Genomic DNA, 21,023 nt, shown 5'->3' on the forward strand with positions numbered 1-21,023 from the left:
AACCCTATCGGGATCTCACTATATATCGAACTCTCAAGGATGTGACATCCTCGAGAGTCCTCCATGTGGCAAGTGTGTTGATCGGCTGGGCCGGTGCAACAGGTCATCCTTTGGGCATCTTGAACTTTTTGTAAGCCCCACTCCTCGCACAAAGGGTGCATGCTCCCTAAGCGTTCACCAAGTAAAACTTCCCTATATCACGTGTGTTCACCAAAATGGATTTTAATTACCCATGTTGTACACATGAATCTATAAATTTACAAGAAATTAAAATCCCTTCTGTTGAACACATGTGCTATGTTACATATACTTTAGTGAACTCCCTAGGTGTGCTCAATTAAAAAGATGATTAAGCATTGCAACAGACATAGCTCTGGGATTCAAAACAAGCACCCATATCATATCTTGTCTGCTTAACTTGTCTGCTGGTTCCCAAGCTTGTGTTCAAACACATTTAATGTTTAAACTTCGGGGGGGGGGATTTACCTTTCTAAAAGCACCCCGATTGTCAGTAAGCGGGACTCATTGCCACGTCGACAAAGAGCCCAAAATCTAGATCAACCCTACCGCCCGTTACCACCCTACAGTGACACGATCGCCTACTGCACCATAGCAATCGCACCAGTGCCGACGTACCCCACTCACCCCCTTGGTTGTTGCTCACCTATGAAGACTCCCCTCACACCGTCCGCCCAACAACACACCAACTGCACGTCGACTAGGTTTTTTTAAAGAAAAGAGATAATATTATTTACCTAATTAACCCTCAAAGGGGGGGTTTGGTACTGAGGTGGTTCCCACAGAGAAGCTACCACAAGAGAGCAAGAAGATGCACAAGCAAAGGGGGCTTCCAAGTTGCAAGGGAGGCATCCTAGTTTTCAAAGAAGGCGTCCGAGCTACAATTGAGCTACAATCCCGACCTTATGGTAGCCTCATCAGATTCGACTACGGCCACCCAAAGCGGTTTTTTCTACATTGGATTTGACTACAAGTCATTGGATTTAACCATTTGTGAGTTCCATGTCATCGACCTATGTGTTCCATCGACTCGACGCCATCTACTTCAAAGGGGAGTCTATTCCATTATTTCTCATTTCTTTTAGCGTTTGCATGCAAATCCTCAATTGTTCTTTTTAGTTTAGTGCATATAATTGCTAAAGCATAATAAAAAAAAGTCTACATGCCATAATGTGTCCCCACCACCTTCTAGCTCTCTAGGGTTTTCGGGCTTGTTGTCCATGGTTGTGGACTTAACCCCAACCGAACTATCTGGGTGTAGATGCTAGGTACTTTCTTGCTCTAGAGCACGTTTGTCGATCGCTTCACATGATCCGTCAACGCCCTCCACGATCATAGACCTTGCCTTTGGACTCGGCACGCCCGTAGAGGTCATTGACCCTGTCGACCCATTTTTGGACAATGAGCCAAAGTTTATGGAGATCGACATCGCCAAGGAGGACGACAAGGAACACTTGGAGAAAAACTCACTACTTCTAATCATCTGCATCCCAGTTGGAGAACTTCCATATGCCTACCTATCCATTATGTTATCCTTGGTCTTAACTTTTCTTGTTGGAAACCTTGAGAATGTTGATCTTGACCAACAAACTTGGCATCCCAATCCTTAACTCTTTTGGTAGCACAATCACAACGGTCTCGATGCCTTTCCTATCTGGGCAAGGCAACCCTATCACCAGTAACAAACACTATCACTTCAAATATAGGTGCTTAAGACTCACGATGCAAGGCAATAGCCTATTCTTACTTTGATGGCATTGCTACATGACCTTCGATGCCTTTTCACTCACAAATAGAATGTAGGGCCATGGTGTAGGAGAGATTAAAATCCTCATGCGATTGGACTGAAAAGATCTTGTACTCTCTATATAAAGAGGGTGTTTGGTGTGCGTGTGTAGTAAATTACCATTCCCTTACTGTTTTCTACTACTTTGGAGTTGCCGTGCACTATGCCACATGTAAAAGGCCTTAGTGAGAATAAAACTCTTGGGAGCAAACCAAGACAGTTGGATAAATCTTGTCTATCCATGCCACATGGCAATTGTAAACCTTTTCTTTTCCTTTTCATGTAAGAGCAATGAAAACTAAGCTTAGTGTTATGTATGCATTGTAGATAAGTGCGAGAGAGTTTTTGCTTGTTAAAGTAGTTGAAATGTTAAATTAAGAACAACACTAGAAAATTACATAGGTCCCCAAGAAGGGGGGGACAAACCCATAAAACACCAAGAGGAGTATAGTTGAACGTTCTCCAAAGCTTGAATGGTTGAAGGAATAAGTAACCTAGGAGGTGCATAGAGTGTAGATAGGGCCTTTGCTACAAACGGATGCACGGATTGCCCTGCAAAATACCAAAACCAACATACTATACTACATAAAATAACAGATCTGCATACCTGGTCAATCCCACAACACATAATTGAAGTCATAGCCAAACAGAGAGAGACGGAGAGAGGGGGAGAGTAAAATAGCATGTGGAGATGCACCTCCTAGAGCGGAATTCTACGCTGGCACGGTGAGAGAGACGAGAGGAGAGGAGAGGAGAGAAGGACACAAGCACTGGTTGCAATCTTGCACGTATTTATTTATAGATTCTTCAATGCTAAAAAATGAATACACATTGGCTGATCGAACATAAATGGCCATAGCTCATAATGAGCACTTGAATAATAAATGTACATAAAATGTGATATCCTCGCATAGCCTTAGCTTTTTCCACGTGTCAATCGCAATAAATAAACAATTATCAATTTCCATAAACATACTTAATGATCTGTGATACAACCTACCATATCGCATTTTCCCACACGCATCTTTAAGATTGCAAAGAGCTACAATGTGGTTATGGTGGCCTTGTTTGAGGAGTTCGTGTCCTCCATGAGGGAGCTATGTACGTTTGTAGACACCACAGACATGTATTGTATTTAGGAATTATGGGAAAAATGCACAAATTCTTCTTATTCTCTATTTCTTGAGAAGAGGTACGAACAATGTAAAAGAATGCATGTTGTGTTTGTATGAAGTTTCCAGTGGTTTGCATAGACTAGTAAAAATCACATATGACGCTAAGCTTTTGAGTCTCAGAACTACAAACTTGTTTGCATGTGACTACTGTTGAAACTTCATCCTCGATCATGATTCTCTTAGAGTAGGCATTGTCAAAACAAAACCTCAAGCCCGAACTCTAGGTTGATCTTGTCTAAAATGTACAAGGTAATCAACTATGTGTCTATCCTTGTTGTGCTGACAAAGACAAAACAAGGAGTGTTATAATTATACACAATCTTTGGGATTAGCTTCTACACATTGTAGACATGTTCATTGTTGATGACAAAAATCCGGATTTCAATCCTCTGGCGAACCATATTTTTGTGACAAGAAAATGTTGAGATTTTGGCTTAAACTTGAGATTAAGGGCCATTGTATAAGCACTCTAGAATGGAGATGCCAAAGGCCGCATGCTCCTAACTTTTGGAGTCCAAATCTTAGGCCACAACATAGTCTTGAATTCCAAAGGCCAAAGCATGCTTCTAAGGCTTGCTTATTCAAACTTGAGACTGATACCTTTCAAAAAATCAACACAATATTAAGCCAATCCACTCATTTGAACTTAAGACAAATCCCTTAATTCAGCATGCTTCCCAAGCCTGCTCTCAAAGTCCAAAGGCCAAAGCATGATTCCAAGCCATGCTTGTTCAAATTTGAGGCCGATCGCTTTCAAAAAATAAACACAACATTAGGCTGTTTGAACTTGAGGCCAATCCCCTTCAGCATGCTTCCCAAGTTTTCTCTCGGAGTCCAAAGGCCAAAGTATGATTCCAAGCCTTGCTCGTTCAAATTGGAGGCAGATCCCTTTCAAACAATAAACACAACGTTTGGCCAATCAAACTTGAGTTTGATCCTTCTTCCCAAGTTGGTTTGAACTTGAGGCGGATGGCAAGCTTGCTCGTTCGAATAGCTTGACTTTCAAATTGCCTCTTCGCGTACCATGCTTCCCAAGCTTGCTCTCGAAGTCCAAAGGACAAGTACGATTTTAAGCTTGCTCATTCAAATTGGAGGCAGATCCCTTTCAAACAATAAACACAATGTTAGGCCAATCAAACTTGAGTTCGATCCTTCTTCCCAACTTGGTTCGAACTCGAGGCCGATCGCAAGCTTGCTTGTTCGAACTTGAATTTCAAATTGGTGTGAGCTTACTTTAATTTGAATTCAAATATGACGGCGAACGTCAAATATGACGAGTGGGAGCGGCCTCTACCGTCACTATGCATCAGCTCCTTGGTAGTTTGCTACCCATCACTACACAGGCCCATACCGTCATTGCGCATCTGCTTGGAAGTTTGCACAAACCCTTTGCCATAGAGGAACATGCCATGGCCGGTGCGTAGCAGATGGGGAAGGGATTTCGGTTACTGCATGGTGCATACACAGGCGGAGGGCACCATAAAACACTGCGCATCTGCTTGGCAGTTTTCACAAACCCTTCGCCACAGAGGCACCTGTGATGGACGGTGTGTAGTAGATGGGGATGGCGTTTGGGTTGTTGCATGGTGCATAGACAGCCGGAGGGCACCATAAAACACTTGCAATATCAGCTTTCCATGAGTGGACATACACCGCATGATGAGGATTGCTGCCTATAGAACATACATGAGCAGAGAGCGCCTTGAAAATATTTTTTGGATTCCATCGAGGGTTATCACTTTCAAATCTATACGAGCTCCCCATTAGTGAAGGAGCCACAATGCTAGCTGGAAGATATTTTTAGTAAAGGAAAGCTTGGGGAGCCATCATTGGTATTGAAGTTGTAGCTCTCTCTCAACTCTCCTTGTCGGATAGATCTTTAAGGTCTCTTCGGATAGTTTCCTACGACGTTAAAATACTCTTGTTCTTCTTCTTCTTCTCTCTCTCTCTCTCTCTCTCTCTCTCTCTCTCTCTCTCTCTCTCTCTCTCTCTCTCTCTCTCTCTCACACACACACACACACACACACACACACACATACATCTATTATATTTTATATTTTTCTTTTTGTATCTAGCAATGGTAGAGGATCGAACTGAAGTTCAAGCCTCCTGTTTGTCTTCTTCTTCCTAGTAGGGCTTTATCATTTACCATTTTTGTACCTAGCCATGGTAGAGCCTCCGAACTTAAGTTCAATTTTGGTCAGCCATCATTGGTACTGGAGTTGTAGCTCTCTCTCTCTTATTTGTTTTATATTTTCCTTTTTGTACCTAGCAAGGGTAGATGCTCGAACTTAAGTTCGAGCCTGCACTCCTTTATATATATGCCATGATAGGAGCTTGGTACTTTAGACAATGCTTTTTATATCTAAAATCTCTATGCTAAATAGCTTGATTTCTATGTATAAGCTCATTTTTCACCTCTAACTAGAACCAAGTATATGTTTTTCCCCTCCAAAAAGACCACTAATTTAAACAACTTTCATCGTTGTATTCGAAAAAATCGTTTAAAGAGGAGTTATTTTTTTAGGTTAAAAACATTAAACTCCATCCAATAGACCTCCAAGTGCCCTAAATTGGATTAATTAACAATCATCAAACTTCTTCTAGCTGACCTCCAAGTGCCCTAACGTTCTTATCATGTTATGACTTATCATAGTTTATCATATCATCTAGAGAATATTATTAAGTTATGGGCATCTTCAAATAGCTAAAGTAGGACAAAATGAAGTGCTATTTACAAAAATATGGAATTCAATTGGGTGTGTCTAATTAATAGATTAATTTAAAAAATTATATATAAATTGCTAATTACCTCGCTTAAGCATTTAGATTTTGATCTCTTAGTCATTTATGTGAAATATCTCTCTCGCACGAGAGATTTCTATCAGGATTCCGACTCTAAGTGAAAATGAGAAGCCTAGGGTCCTATTTATAGCTTTTCTGGCACTCACAAGCTCTCACATGTTGAAATTGGCAGTTACTTGCAACTCAAGCAGCCCTCAGCCTCCAGATAGAACTAGCTACTCCTAAATGTGTCCCTAGCAGGTCAATGATGGACTCCCCTAGCACCTGTCCAATTTGGTTGGTCAATTTTACCATTCTTGAGTGAATTTTATGCTTTTTTTTAATAAATATCTAGGAGAATGTAATGTCGTTAGCTTTAATGATTATTCAGAGAGGATAGTGGTGTCAGTTTTTACGCGAATTTAGTTTTGAAAGTTCCTAGCTATAGGTTTGTGGTGCTTAAGATTTTAAAAATATCAATTTTAACTGTTTTCGAGATAGTGTTTTACCTGTTTGTAAGCCCAAGCTTTCTCCTAAAGTTTTGAGTTCATTCCCTTACAGCTAGAAAGGTGGAGAACTTACAACCAGTGATGTTGGTGTCACACTTACCTCTAGCCTCCACCCACGATACATGTCTGACAGAGATGGCACTTGCTCCCGATGGCTGTTAGATGTTTGTAGCATTTCATGTCACACCATGGCGTGACTAGTTCAACACATTTGTTAGTGGGAGTTATGGTCGTGTTCATCTAGCTGATGGTTCAGCGTATGACATAAGAGTGTGCAAGAGATATATGTTTGTTACTACCTAGTGGTGCATCTTATACGTTTACACATGTGTGTTATGTTCTTAGGATCACACAAAGCTTGATCTCACTGAGATGCCCGAGAGATAGTGGATGTCAGGTACTGTTTTGAGAGCACTCTTTCTAGATGCAATTGGGTCGCCTAGTCATTGTGCGAGGTGCTAGGTCATACATTGTATACCTAGTGCAGGTTTCTGAGGTGTGAGACGGTATAGTCTCCATTACTACCATGACATGTGAGGAGTGAGAGACTAGACACATCTCCTTCGCGAGTAAGCTCAGGAGACACTATAACACTCTGCGATGTGAGTGAGAGGGACCCTCGTTATTCTTACTCCACACTGGCTAAATTTAACTCCTTGAGTTCCTTGATCATGTTGTTCGTACATGCAAGTCCATAACTGCATAATACAGAAATGTATTGCGGACACTACGATCCAAAATACTTTGCTCCCACATGACCGTGTCATGTCTTTGATGAGCAAATTGGATGAAAGCATTTAAGCTAACACATCCTACTAGAAAATTCAAGCAAAGCATATTCAAAATGGAATGGAAACAAATCAGATGCGTACCTAGTTTGAACATAGCGTTCACATACCCATAGTCAAATACACGACCAAATATCCCACATGAAAGGCCTAGCAACACTAATGAAAGATTAGTGAAAATCAAGCAATATTGCACTGGTAACCCTGGGGTGTTGCCCTTGCAATCCAAACCCCTTGGTTAAAATTGGGAATGTCAAAACCCCTTGGTTAGACTTTGTATGGGAAATGCTCAACCTAGCAGCCAACAGTGACCAACATGGGCTACCGTGTCTACTAGTGATTGGAATACTCTTGGGAAGTTGAACTTGTCTACTAGTCCTTGACAGATTGCGATCTTCTTTCCTTGAAAGTACAACTGTGATGAGGTCAAGCGATGATCCTCAACATCTGTGGAGTGATTGTGTATTAGCTGGATCACATCCCTGAAAATACCACTCCTAGGAATACAATCAATGTTGCAACTAAGCAATAGTCTTTGCAAGTTGGAATCTTCACACATGGATCTTGAAATAATCTTCTCTTGTTATGAACATAAGAAAAATATGTCTAACACTCCAAAAAAAAGTAGTCCTACTAAATTTCCTTGGGTTTTAAAAACAAGAGTTCCCCTACTTTGAGGCGCTCTAAGATTATTCATGTCGTTGCATGAATTAGCTGCATGATAAGTAAGTCATGCCTACTTACTATCACAGTAAAGTGTCATCTATATTAGTTGCACCTTGTGCATAGAGACAATCATGTGAAGTGCTTGCCATTGTAAACATATACAACGATCACAAAGCTAATCTACTAGCTTTAATTCTTCCTTAATAAAGTAGCTGATATTATAGCAGAAGTGTAAACCATGCTTTAGTGGAATGAGTCCACAACACTGGCATGCCATGCATACATATCAAAAAATAGTGTGATAGGCCCTTAGCTTCAATGACGGTCTCCACAATGTGAGAAGATCCCCTATTTTCCTTGCACAATGTGTACTGACATGGATACATCATTATTTGTTATTGTCAACCATAACTTGTGAGCTTATATCCTCTTATTGGCAAACCAGTGTGCCACTATCCTTGATCCTAGGTCAATGGATAGTACAGTGACACGAAATAGAAGCCTTGCTTCGCAGTAAGTCTATCAAAGCACTTTGCTTTGCACAAGAGAGAAATCTTATTCAAATGAAAATTGATAACCTTGTTGCCCCTCTAAGAGCAGTTGCCTTCGCTTGAATGTGGCTTGTAGCCATGTATGTTGAGAAATTTACAGATGTCGGTGGATGTACCTTGTATGATCTAGGAGCTTGGTTCAAACCGACCTCCAATAAAAAGTAGATAGACATGTTCCCAAGTTTTCCCAAGAGCGTATGCTAATGGCATACTCCAAATTTTAGAAATTTCTATGCAATCTGCCCTAAATTGAAGCTTTGCTTTGCATAAATACATGAAAAAGATAAGATAGAAAGGAGCGGATGTTCATATCTAATAGCCTCTCCCCCTGACAAACAGATGTCAATGTAGAAGAAAATTGACCTTGTTTCACAGAGGAATGCGGCCTTGCCAAATCGTGCATTTATTGGAGATTCCTCAGATTACTCTATACTGAAAGAGATAGCTCCCAAAGCTTAGCTATCGAAGGTATCAAATTACCAGACTCAATTGTTTGTGACCACATCCCTAGCATGATTGTGTTTCAATGTACTTCGTGGACTCCGACACTATGGCAAGTTGTGATTGTTGTGGACTGATTATGCATTAAATGCATATACATAAATATGGAGCCGTGCTTCACCATAAGTATTGCAAGAAATTATTGTGCTCATAGCTATGTGTTGCGTGCACAAATGTTTACCCATCATGCATTGGGTAGGAGAAATTATACATGGTTTAAAGGGCAGTGACCGCAAAAACATAGGTATACTATATCTTATTGATTTACCTAAGTGTAAATGACCTAAGGATAATCAGCATGTGTATGTAGTAGTCAACCCTTATGAGAATCAAAGCAGAAAGCACATTTGCAATTTGTAGACTACATAGGTTATATCTATCTGTCTATTGTATCTTATACAAAGAGCTGAGCAAATACATACCCACTTAATGACATATGAAATATACTTGACAACTTATTGATGACATTTATTAAGATCCTATGAGCTTGGTGCATAGGGCCAATGTTTTCTATGATGTTGTCACATGCAATTAAAGCATAACTTTTGCAATTTCTCTCTCTCAAACTCTGTAAGTGAAAGTCTCCTCTTGGCCATGTTGATCGAGACTTGTTCAACTTTTTCCCCATGAGAAGTGAGTACACGTTGTGAGATTGACGAGGTGATGAACTTTGTAAGCTTCTCCGCATGAGTAGCGAGTAGTTGAACTCAAACGGCCAATTTGCAAAATCTGTCATCAAACTTTTGGAGATCATGACACGTGACGTAAATTGCTGGTATCCTCTAGAATTTTGAAAACACTCTTGGAAGAAGGAGTTGACTCCCTCAAGGAAATTTCAAAATTGAAAAGATGACTCTCAAGCAGCTCCATGTCCAGAGAATCAAACACGGGGTCCATGATGGATAGTTTTGCTAAATTAAAAGCAAGAAATACCTTGAAGAAACTGTCGATTGAGAACAGTTCCAAACCGCCAAAGAATCCCCGCAATCACAAGTAATTAGCCTTGCTAACTATTTTGATAAATTAGAGATAATTAGTGATGTTGAAGCTATTTCCCTTGGCCGTGGCATTTAGAAACCGCCAATAGATGGTATCAACGTCGAACAGAAGGCCGTAGCATTCGTCAAAGCACCTTGATGCTTTACCAACTTGCTACACTCGTCAGAGAAGGCCGTGTCTTGTCCGATCCACTCACCAAAATGCAAATTGCACCACTTTAGTGCTTGCAGTACGTACATGTTACTGTCCGGTTAAACACATCGGCGTATTTCCCTCCACTTGTCGATTATGTTGAAAATCAATAATTAGGGCTTCTTGGAGTATGTTGCAATCGGCTCGAGGTCGCTGTAATTTATAAGAATTTTCTGAAATCTAGTTCGCCCTCGATCCGTGGCCTTGGTTGCTTGTTCTCCTTGTGCCCAACTTTTCTTGGCCAAGGCAATTAGAACAAGATGGGAGGGAGGGATGGGCTACCGTGGGAACCTTCCCGGGTGGCACTGTGAAAAACGGGTGCCCCCTTGCAACCTTAAACAATGGTGGACTTGTTGTGTAGCAAAGTCGGAGGGAGAATGAGAGAGAGAGAGTGCGTCGTTGCTCCGCCTAGCCTGCACCCATTACGGGTTTTCACCCCCATGCCCTTGCACTGCGATTTGATGGAGGTCGAGCCTCGGCTCCCTCCTCGCCCAAGAGGTCTTGCATATGCCCGAGAATCTCCTCACTTGTCAAGCACCCCTGCACATGGCTTTGCATCATGCATGCACGCTCATGCAAGCCTAGAGAGAGGCCACGTCTTTTCCCCCTTCAAAAGCCAAAGCTCTGATGCCAATGTAAGAACACAGTCGATTGGCTTGAGAGATCCACCTCCCTACCACCCTATTTCTAGTCCTAGCCTAGTACGGATCCCCAGCCCTTGGCCTAGGTCTATGACCCCCTTGGTTTCCCTTGGCCTTACATTGTCAACTCTCTCCAACCCTCTCCTTGATTTGCTCGTAGCTCTTGTCTCCCCATCTCAACATAGCAAACATGATACCATAGTTTTATTATCCATCACAACTGCTCTTCTAGATACTTGATCATGCACATTAAAGAGAGCATGCTTTCTGTTTTTAATCCACACGATTGAGTGCTATGTAGTGCAAAAGAGTTTGGTCCTATTGCTTTAAAAAAACCATTTTCTCGACCTTGAATTTTTAGGTGCAAATTAATGAGACAACCATGAGTTATATCAAGATTCAAGGTATCTACCGAGTTATGTCAAGATTCAAGGTATTTATTGAGTTATATCAAGATTCAAGGTATTTGGTCCATTGGAGCTAGCTTGGTTGGTTGAGTCTTTGTTCTTTCGTGCCCCGGGTCATGGGTTCAAAGGCGGTCAAGTGACCCTGTGCGCTCATAAGGACGTTTGGATTGATTTGCATGGGATGTGTGCGATTTGGTACAAAAAGATTCAAGGTATTTATGAGAAAATCTTGACAGTGAAAATTAAATTACAACTGTGATGTTTCATTTTCAATAGGGAAATTTACGCTACAAATCAAGATATTACCTCCTGCTATTAAGAGGGCTCCACCATACACCCCTTAAAGGCGCTGTTACAGGGTCCTCATCGTGAGTGTCAGGTGCCGCATAGTGCTCAATTGGATGTGTTCCGATTAGATGGCGACGATAATTGCTGCTAGATTCTAGTTTTAAATTAGAGCATGATTTGGGTGTCGTGTCAAGTGTATATGCAAGTTCTGGAACATGATTTTGGGTGTTCTTTTGAGTGTAAGAGGCCTCTAATGCATTTAATCAACAAATGCATTATGTTATGACCCATTTTTGTAGTTGGTAGCGTGCAAATGGCGAACCTTTATGGGGTATTTGATCTAGTAGGTGGGTTCAATTTTGAACCCATTTCTTTTAACATGAATCTTGGGCGATGCCATGTGGCGTGGAGCATTGAAAGGGAAAAGGGAATGTTGCTATGACCTTGCAAGGAAAGTGGCAGCCATGGAGCTCGTGGAAACATGAGAGTGAAGGTTTATAGTTGAAGGTTCTTTGGCACCTGTGTAAAACACTCAAATTTTAGGGCTCGGGTACCTTGAAAATTGTCATCAAATTTTTGACAAATTTCAAGGGGAAAATACCAAAATACCCTTGTATTTTGTGGAAATTCCCAAAAGTTCCCACTGTACCCCTCATATTTGGCCAAAAAATTCCAAAATGCTCTTCAATTTCGCCAAAATTTCCAAAATACCCCTAATTAACTGCGAAACATCTCTAAAAACATTTTCTTTTTTGCAACTCTTCATAGGAAGATTGGTTCTCCTGAAGAGAAGATTATAGAACTAGGATTTTAGATGGTAATAAGGCCTCGTTCATCATTTTTGAACATGGATGCCTTTATTTGTGAGCTTATTGGTGAATAAATTTGTCTAAGACGATGAAAGATAGATCTCCACTATCATAAACGTTAGCAGATGCCAAAATTGAGGCAATTACATCCCAAAATGATGCTAGAATTTCAAAAATTCGAGGGTATTTTGGAAATTTCCACAAATTTTAGGGTATTCTTGTAAATTTCCCAATTTCAAACTTTGTGATTTCACGAAATTCGTGCACAGGATGCAAGTTTTGTAATGGTACTCGATAGCTGGCAAATGGGTTTCTCAGGAGTTTCGTACCATTCCATGAGTCTCTTCTGCGCACCATGGAAGCTTGTAGCATTTGCCCTTCTGCTCACTTGTAGGAGCGTACATCCAAGGTCCTTCGACCAATCATATGCATGCGGGCCTGGATATGACCATTTCCCCTTCTGCAACAGGGGGCTCTCTGTTGAGTCCCGTGTTTCCGACCTCTTGTCACGCCTTCTTTTGGAAGAAAAGCTTGGTCAGCTTGTAAGCAGTGCAGCAAACATCTCGCGGCTCGGAATTCCTGCCTACTACTGGTGGTCAGAAGCCCTCCATGGCCTTTCAGACAATGGCCCTGGTGTGCGCTTTGGTGATGACATTCCTGCCGTCACCATTTTCCCTCAAGTCATCCTTTCCACAGCTTCTTTCAACCGGACACTTTGGAACCTGATTGCACAGGTTTGAATCAGATAAACATACATGTTTGCGTGCTTCAGTTGCACAACCTAGCTCCAATGGAGTCTGTAAAACAGAGGGATGAAGCATGGATTGAGGTTGGGCTTCAATCTAATTTGCACATGCATTCACTAAGACTCACAAAGAAACATTGGTCTTGAAATAATTCCAAAGTGAAAAATGGCAGTCCAAATGTGCACGTGTGCGTGCGCACACACACTTTTTATTAATTAATAGTAATGTCGGATTTAATTACTGATGGAAACCTCAAGTCAAGGAAAATATTACAAGTGGTAAATCAGAAACAGTCAAAGTAGAGCTCGTAACGAAGAGAGGGGAGCTCCTCCAAGTCATATGCAACTTTGAGAGACTACCGAAGAGATGTTTTGAAGAAGGGTACATACTCCACTTGAATTTGCTGAAAAATGAGGAAATTACGTGCTCTCCATACTGTCCAATCTGCGAAGAAGGTGTATGTCATTTGCAGTCATCTTCTTGGATACAAGAACACTGTAATAAGGTATGGAATATGAACAAAGGTGTTGCATGGTGGCAACATAAAGTTATGAAAGTGTGGCATGCTAAGCTTCCTTTAAAGGAGCGATTGTTTATTTGAAGATGCAAAATTGGGGTCCTCCCAATTGGCAGGTTTTTGCACTTTAAAAGATTAGCTTCCTTGGAATGTGTTCGGTGTGGTGCCAGCACTGAGAATATTCTTGTCACGTGACACATCCAACCCTGTGTGTCCGTGGACAAGCTACAGCACGACAAGGGTTCAGTTCAGTCAAGTCAGTCTAGATTTAGAAGTGATTTGGCACTTTTGTGAGTCTATTCGTAGACCGTGCATGCCCAATCACTTGGTATAGATGCATATCCTCTGGTTGCACACAGCATGATCATCAGTATTCCCATCAGAATCCATTAGAATCAGTTAGGGAATTTTTCTAGTGCATTTAGCCTATTTTTCCTATTTTTGACATTTTTCACTTATTAATTTAAGTGACTTTTCAACAAAAGTAGGTAGGGCAATTTTGCTAAGAAAATATATAAGCAAACCAAAGTTAGCACTTTCTGGCAGAAGAGGCAGTAGGAGCACATGCTCAACAGGCACCTTCTCAGCAGAACCGAGCAAGAACCCCTGGCGTTTTCCATTGCCGTCATCGCCAACACCCTCAAGCACCTAGTGTTTTCTGTCCTAGCAGTTTCCCGTATCAGCAGTACCCGATTCCCCTTGGCGTTTCCAACCCTTGTGTCATCGCCATACTCAACTTGGCGTTGTTTCCACGATCTCCAGCTTTTCTCTGGATAGCCAGCGTTTTTACTAACGCTCAGCAAAAGCAGCAGCGTTTTTGGTTTTTTAGCCTTAGCGACATCAGGACAGCAGCGTTTCCAGCCTATAGCAGAGTATCAGATTCAGCCCCAGTTGGTTGCCGAAGATCCCCCATTTTCAGCCATAAAAACGCAGCCAAAACAGTCATTTTCAGCCACCCAAAACAGCCCAAAGATTTGCAGATTTTCAGCAGTTAGAAGACCACAGATTTCAGCCCTAAAGTAGTCGTCGTCGTCATCGGCATAGTCCAGGTTGCATCAGTCCATTGCATCCGCATTGTACCACTTTGTGTAATCATAAGTAGACCACTCTCGCCGACGAGAGTGGGGCTTCGGAGGAGGGTTTTACAACGTCTCTGGTGTCGTATCTCTCTTCTCTCTCTATCTCTTAGTCTCATACACTTGCACGCACAGTGTCCATTCACTTTGTTTGTGATCATAGCATTCTCTCATTAAGAACGGAAGGCTCTCCCTTCCATAAGAACAAAAGAAACCTTGAGCACATTTCGGAGCACTCATCTTGAGCAAAGCGCAAACATTCATTCCGCTGCACCTAACATTGGTATCAGAGCTTTGGCAGTGTTCTGTATCACTCAAGGAAAGAACCACAAGAACCACATAATTTTTTTTGCTTGTTGAGGTCGCACGAACCCAAGTTCGCTTGGGTGTGTCGATTCCTAATCGTGTTTGTTGAAGAGTGACAGGAATCCCAAGAAAGAAGGGCTTATCCAGCCTCCCCTTGTGTCTCTCTTCACTCATTGAGAGCGGACCGTGCACTTAGCGGCCGGCCAATCGACGTGAGGTGGGAAAAAGAAACCTTGGTGTGAGCGCAAGGCTGTCAAGAGGTGCACCGGCGGAAAAGAGTAGAACTCGGGTGAAGAGAAGATCCTTCTCAAACGCGGTTTGCAAGCGAAAGAAAACCTTAAGAACCTCAAGAACCAAGACTCGCAAGAACCCAAGTTCCTCGTGAACTTAAGAACCCAAGACCACAAGAACCCACAAGAATCCACGACTTCAGAATGGTCATCACTCGAAGCGGAATGGATACTTCGCTTAGAGGTGATGAGCATGAGAGAAGCGAAGAAGAATTTTCCCTACAAGGAGGTTTTTCCGACCCTCCCCCTTTTCCATCTACGACAAGGATTGCACTAACTCCTATGGAGTCTTTCGACAAGAGGATGATGGACAAGAAGTTAGAAGACAAAGCAAGAGATGCCGAACGAGAAGTAGAAAGAAAAGCCTACGAAGAAGACATGGTAGCCATAGAGCGCCAGTACCAAGAAAGAATGGAAGCCATAGCGCGTGAGAGCGAGCAAGCACGCTTGGAAGCCAAAGCAAGACAAGCAGAATATGACTGCGAGACCACAACGAGAATGCAAGCAATGTTGCGACTCTTTTCTCAAATGCAGGCACAGATTCAACAAGATCGGGAAAAGGAGACTCTCTCAGTCTCTTCTTCTCCAAAGCATAATACACAGAATTTGCATGATTGTGTGAAGCATGATGATGATTTGATTGACAATGATCAGTATGATGATTTGGATGATAAAGACAAGCATGATGATTTGCATGATCAAGATGTGATTTCTCACAAGCATGATGATTTGCATGAGCAAGATGTGATTTCTCACAAGCATGATGAGTTGCATGAAGATGGTGTGATTGTTCACAAGGATAATGTGTCAGTGGATGCTTTTTCTAGCGAAGCTAACCTCGTTGTAGATTTGATTAATCACGAAGAACCGATCTTGGCTTTCGAGTCAAGGTCCAAAGAACCTTCACAAGACCATTCAATCATTTAGGAAGAACCGATCTTGGCTCTTGAGCCTAGGTCCAAAGAACCCTCACAGAAAGTATTGTGTTCGCATGATTGATACGCACACATTATTTGAGTGTTTCATTTGTGATCGTTTCCTGTATTTTAGTCAGCGTCTTTATGTGATCCCTTTTCCTAGGAATGACATTGTACGTTGAGCACGTTTCACTTATGAACGAGCACGAATGTATGCGGATTGTTCATGAAAAGTTGAAAAGTTTGTATGTAAGGAAGTCACATTCCATGTCTCTTCCTTGGCATGACACAATACTCGAAAAAGCACATGAAAGTATGAGCACCAAGCATGGGCATTTCCGTTGTGAATTGCCATACTTGATTGCTTTAGATCATAAGAGAGATTCATCTCATTGTTTTCGTGTGTGTGGTGAACCGTTTGGCACTCTGTCTCTTTGTTCATCTACATGGCATGCACAGTCTTTGAGGAAGACAAGATTTTTTCCATTCACTTTACATGGAATGGGTATGTTCATGTTTTTGTGTTGGAAATGGTTTCAGGAATTTTCAGCCATGGAGATTCTTGAAGAAGGAAGAAGCACGACTCTCGACGAAGTTGAAGCATTGAGGGAGCTACAAAAGACTTTGTGTCGCTTTCGACGCGGCCCAAAGAAGCAAGCGTTGCAGACCTTTATGAAGTTCAAGTACCGCACGACCCACACATCAGAGTGGGCCGGCGAAGAGTCCCTTTCAAGATTCTGGATGCTATTGGCGATCTCCCTCGACGCCATACAGTTCGGTGTCAGTACCTCACTTTGAAAAGGAGGGGATGCCACGTGACACATCCAACCCTTTGTGTCCGTGGACAAGCTACAGCACGACAAGGGTTCAGTTCAGTCAAGTTAGTCTAGATTTAGAAGTGATCGAGCACTTTTGTGAGTCTATTCGTAGACCGTGCATGCCCAGCCACTTGGTATAGATGCATATCCTCTGGTTGCACATAGCATGATCATCAGTATTCCCATCAGAATCCATTAGAATCAGTTAGGGGATTTTCCCAGTGCATTTAGTCTATTTTCCCTATTTTTGACGTTTTTCACTTATTAATTTAAGTGACTTTCCAACAGAAGTAGGTAGGGCAATTTTGCTAAGAAAATATATAAGCAAACCCAAGTTAGCACTTTCTGGCAGAAGAGGCAGCAGGAGCACATGCTCAACAGGCACCTTCTCAGCAGAACCCAACAAGAACCCTTGGCGTTTTCCATTGCCGTCATCGCCAACACCCTCAAGCACCTAGCGTTTTTTGTCCTAGTAGTTTCCCGCATCAGCAGTACCCGATTCCCCTTGGCGTTTCTAGCCCTTGTGTCATCGCCATACTCAGCTTGACGTTGTTCCCATGATCGCCAACTTTCCCCCGGATATCCAGCGTTATTACTAATGCTCAGTAGAAGCAGCAACGTTTTTGGTCTTTCAGCCTTAGCGACATCAGGACAGCAGCGTTTCCAGCCTATAGCAGAGCATCGGATTCAACCCCAGTTGGTTGCCGAAGATCCCCCATTTTCAGCCATAGAAACACAGCCAAAAAAGACCCAAAACAGCCCAAAGATTTGCAGATTTTCAGCAGTTAGAAGACCACAGATTTCAGCCCTAAAGTCGTCGTCGTCATCATCGTCATAGTCCAGGTTGCATCAGTCCATTGCATCCGCATTGTACCACTTTGTGCAATCATAAGTAGACCACTCTTGCCGAGGAGAGTGGGGCCTTCGAAGGAGGGTTTTACGTCTCTGGTGTCGTATCTCTCTTCTCTCTCTATCTCTCAGTCTCATACACTTGCACGCACAGTGTCCATTCACTTTGTTTGTGATCATAGCATTCTCTCATTAAGAACGGAAGGCTCATAAGAACAAAAGGAACCTTGAGCACAGATCGGAGCACTCATCTTGAGCAAAGCGCAAACATTCATCCGCTGCACCTAACAATTCCACATTTATCGTGGTCTTGTTCTCATATGAAACAATTTGTAGATTGTATCTCTATATCTCTTCGCGTGCGTTTCCTTGGAATACCTTATGGTAGATATTTCTGGCTTTTTGGGATGCTTCCGCCAATGCTTTTAAGCCATTTGCACACTTTTTCGAATGGGTTAGATTTTGGGTGCTAATATAGAGGATCGAAGAATCAACATAATGCCAATCACAGATTCGATTCCTAGCAACAAGCGATGAAATAGGAGATATGGAATCAACCATATCCTTAATGGTGTGCCACATATGTCTATAGTGCATTCCAAGATCAAACAACTGAGTATATAGAAAGGGGCTTCTGAGTATATCTGCAAACAACTGAGTTGAACTTGAACAAGGAGAGAGAGAAGAGGAGAGTTGACAGCGGCGGAGTTCCGCTTCCAGATGCATTGGCCCTAAAGACTGGTGCCCCTTCGTGGTATTTCTTTATTATTGATGCTTCACAAGGTACAATGTCCGAGGGTCCTCTCTCTGTAGTGCTTTCAAGCTAATTTGGTTAGTGGGAACATGCCTCTGTAGATAGTCTACACGAAAGGCGCTTCCACGAGCTACCCGACATAATTACTAATAGTTACCATATCGTGTATGACTGTACAGTCAGTCAAAACCTAGTACGGGCACCTATAAATAGGACCATCGTAACAAGGGGTTGGGACCCATTGCAATTGGTACTACTCCTTATGAGGTAGCGTCTGATCGACCTTTTCAATCTTTGTTGACTAGATCCATTTCCAAAGTTGATGATGCTAATTGTGTTAGTCAAACCTATGCGGAGATACTTGAGAGTGTTAAGCTTCGGTGTAGCAAGGCTCAAGAGTCCTCTAGGCATGCTAATAAGCATCGACAAGATGTCTCATTCAAGGAGAGTGACTGGGTGTTTTTAAGGATCATGAAGCAACGTCTCAAGCAAGTTGGTAAAAGGTGTCCTAAACTCTCATTTCGTGTGTATGGTCTGTTTTCGATTGTCAAAAAGGTAAATGATGTTTCCATGCAATTACGTTTGCCACCTTCTTTGGACAATTCATAATGTTTTCCATGTTTCTTGGCTTAAATTGTTTTAGGTTGAACCTCCAAGGAGTGTCCCTTACGCAACCGGAGATAATTGGTGAAGCCGAAGTTATGGAGCCGGAGCAGATCCTCAAACCTTTTGCATCGATTCAAGCATGGAACAAGGAAGCAAGCAAGGAAATACTTCGTGAAGTTCAAGGATTGAGAGACATGAAGCAGTTTGGGCGGACGATGAATTTTTCACCAACTACTTGGATATGCTAACCTCATATAAGTCGGTATCCGTACCTCACCTTAAGCAGAGAGGATGTCACGTGCAGAAGGCTGTGTGTGCCATGTGGACATGCTTCATTGACTTCCAGAGCCGGTTTTCCTTGAATCCTAGGAGGATTAGTATTGGAAATTTTGTGAGCCTATTCGTACGATCCGCATGTCCGAACAAGTCCATTAGACTAGGTTTTCCAGTTTGGAATCCTCGCATAAATGGTTTGTACTCGCGCTTTGACAGATTTTGTTACACTACGGTGGGCATCTGGCATGACAGGCATATAGTTTTAGGTTAGAGGAATTCAACGAGCCATTCGCCGCGTCTTGGATTCCGGGGGGGGGGGGGGAGGGGGGGAGGGGCATGTCCACTTGGACGAATCCCAGTGGAAACTGATAGATTAAATGATTTAAGAAGTTTTCACTTATGGGGTTCTGTCCGGTGGGCCCATTTGTAAGGTGCAGCGGAAGTGAATGTTGAACTTTGCTCAATATGAGTGCTCCGAATTGTGCTCAAGGGTTCCTTTTACTTACGGAAGGGAGAGCCTTTTGTACCTTTAGTGAGAGAGTGCAAATGATCACAAACAAAGTGGATAGACACTATGAATGAAGGTGCTGAGTCTGAGAGATAGAGAGAGAAGAGAATCTGACACCAGAATGTTGTCAAACCCTCCTCCAAGGGCCCCACTCTCTATGGCGAGAGAGGTCTTTGCTATTGATTGCACAAATTTGGTACAATGACCTAGATGCAATGGACTTGCGCTGATGATGTCAATGACAATGGTGACGGCGACGAGACGGGCTGAAACCTGAAAATGCTAGGGACTGAAATCTGCAAATCTGGTATCCGCTGAATTCTGACTCTATGTCGGCGAGGATGGCGACGATGCGCTGAAAATGCAGATGCTGAAATCTGCGAACAGCGGGCTGAAACTGAAAACACTGGCTGATCTGACCACACGGCGAGGATTTGCTGCGGAAAGGTGAGATCTGGGAGGTTTGGGGCTGTTATTGCGGAGTCTAAATGCTGAAAATGGAAAACGTTGAAGCTATGGGCTGATCTGTCTCAAGGAATTTGCAAAATGTTAGATTGATCTGCAAGTTGCAAAAACGTTGGGTTGATCCTGTGAACTGCTAACGCCAAGGCTGATCTGCAATTTGCAAAACGTTAGGGCTGATCTGCAATTGTTGAAAACGCTAGGTTGGTCTTGATGGCTGAAAACGCTAGGGATTCTGCCTGTAAGGATTCTAGGTACTAATTCTTAATTAAATACTTAAACTCATGATTAAGACTTAAGAAACTTGAACTGAACTCAGAAACAAGACTCAGAAGACTTTGTGTTTGATTTATTGAATGAATGATACAAGGGCTCCTTATATAGGAGACGAAAAGACAAATGAAAAGACACGTCTCTTGGTGAAGAGACATGACTTTAGACGTAAACACATCCTTTCGGCGAAGAGCTGCAACCATTGGGCGAAGGGTCACACCCGTAGAGCGAAGGGGTGTGACTAGTCGTCGAAGAAGTGTGGCTTTTGGCGAAGAGGCACGTCTCTTGGGTGCAGGGGTGTGACCATCCAAGCGCAGGGGTCCTTCTTGGCATGGCACTTCGCGTATCTGCAACTAGGAGTAGGTGTATTGCTGTTAACATAGTCACAATCGTGACATTCCCTCCCTCTTTAAATAAAACCCAGGGTAGTTGTAGAAACTCCGGGAGAAGGAAATGTATTGTTGTTGTGCTTTTGCATCCAAAGCTCTTTCTGTAAAGTCCCATGTCATGG

At 42.5% G+C, this 21,023-nt stretch overlaps 1 protein-coding gene across 1 annotated transcript in view; it reads left to right on the forward strand.

Moving 5' to 3' along the window:
* Positions 1-12,375: 12,375 nt before the first annotated feature.
* Positions 12,376-21,023, forward strand: part of LOC147446709 (putative beta-D-xylosidase 7) — a 73,678-nt gene continuing 65,030 nt past the window's right edge. Inside the window, exon 1 of the mRNA XM_086525876.1 lies at positions 12,376-12,848. Coding sequence (XP_086382002.1) covers positions 12,399-12,848 — 450 coding nt within the window. The 5' untranslated portion in view covers positions 12,376-12,398. The remainder of the gene's footprint in view (positions 12,849-21,023) is intronic.

This window comes from Adiantum capillus-veneris, chromosome 12, assembly GCF_014529385.1.
Source record: "Adiantum capillus-veneris isolate H3 chromosome 12, ASM1452938v2, whole genome shotgun sequence".
Taxonomy (NCBI): domain Eukaryota; kingdom Viridiplantae; phylum Streptophyta; class Polypodiopsida; order Polypodiales; family Pteridaceae; genus Adiantum; species Adiantum capillus-veneris.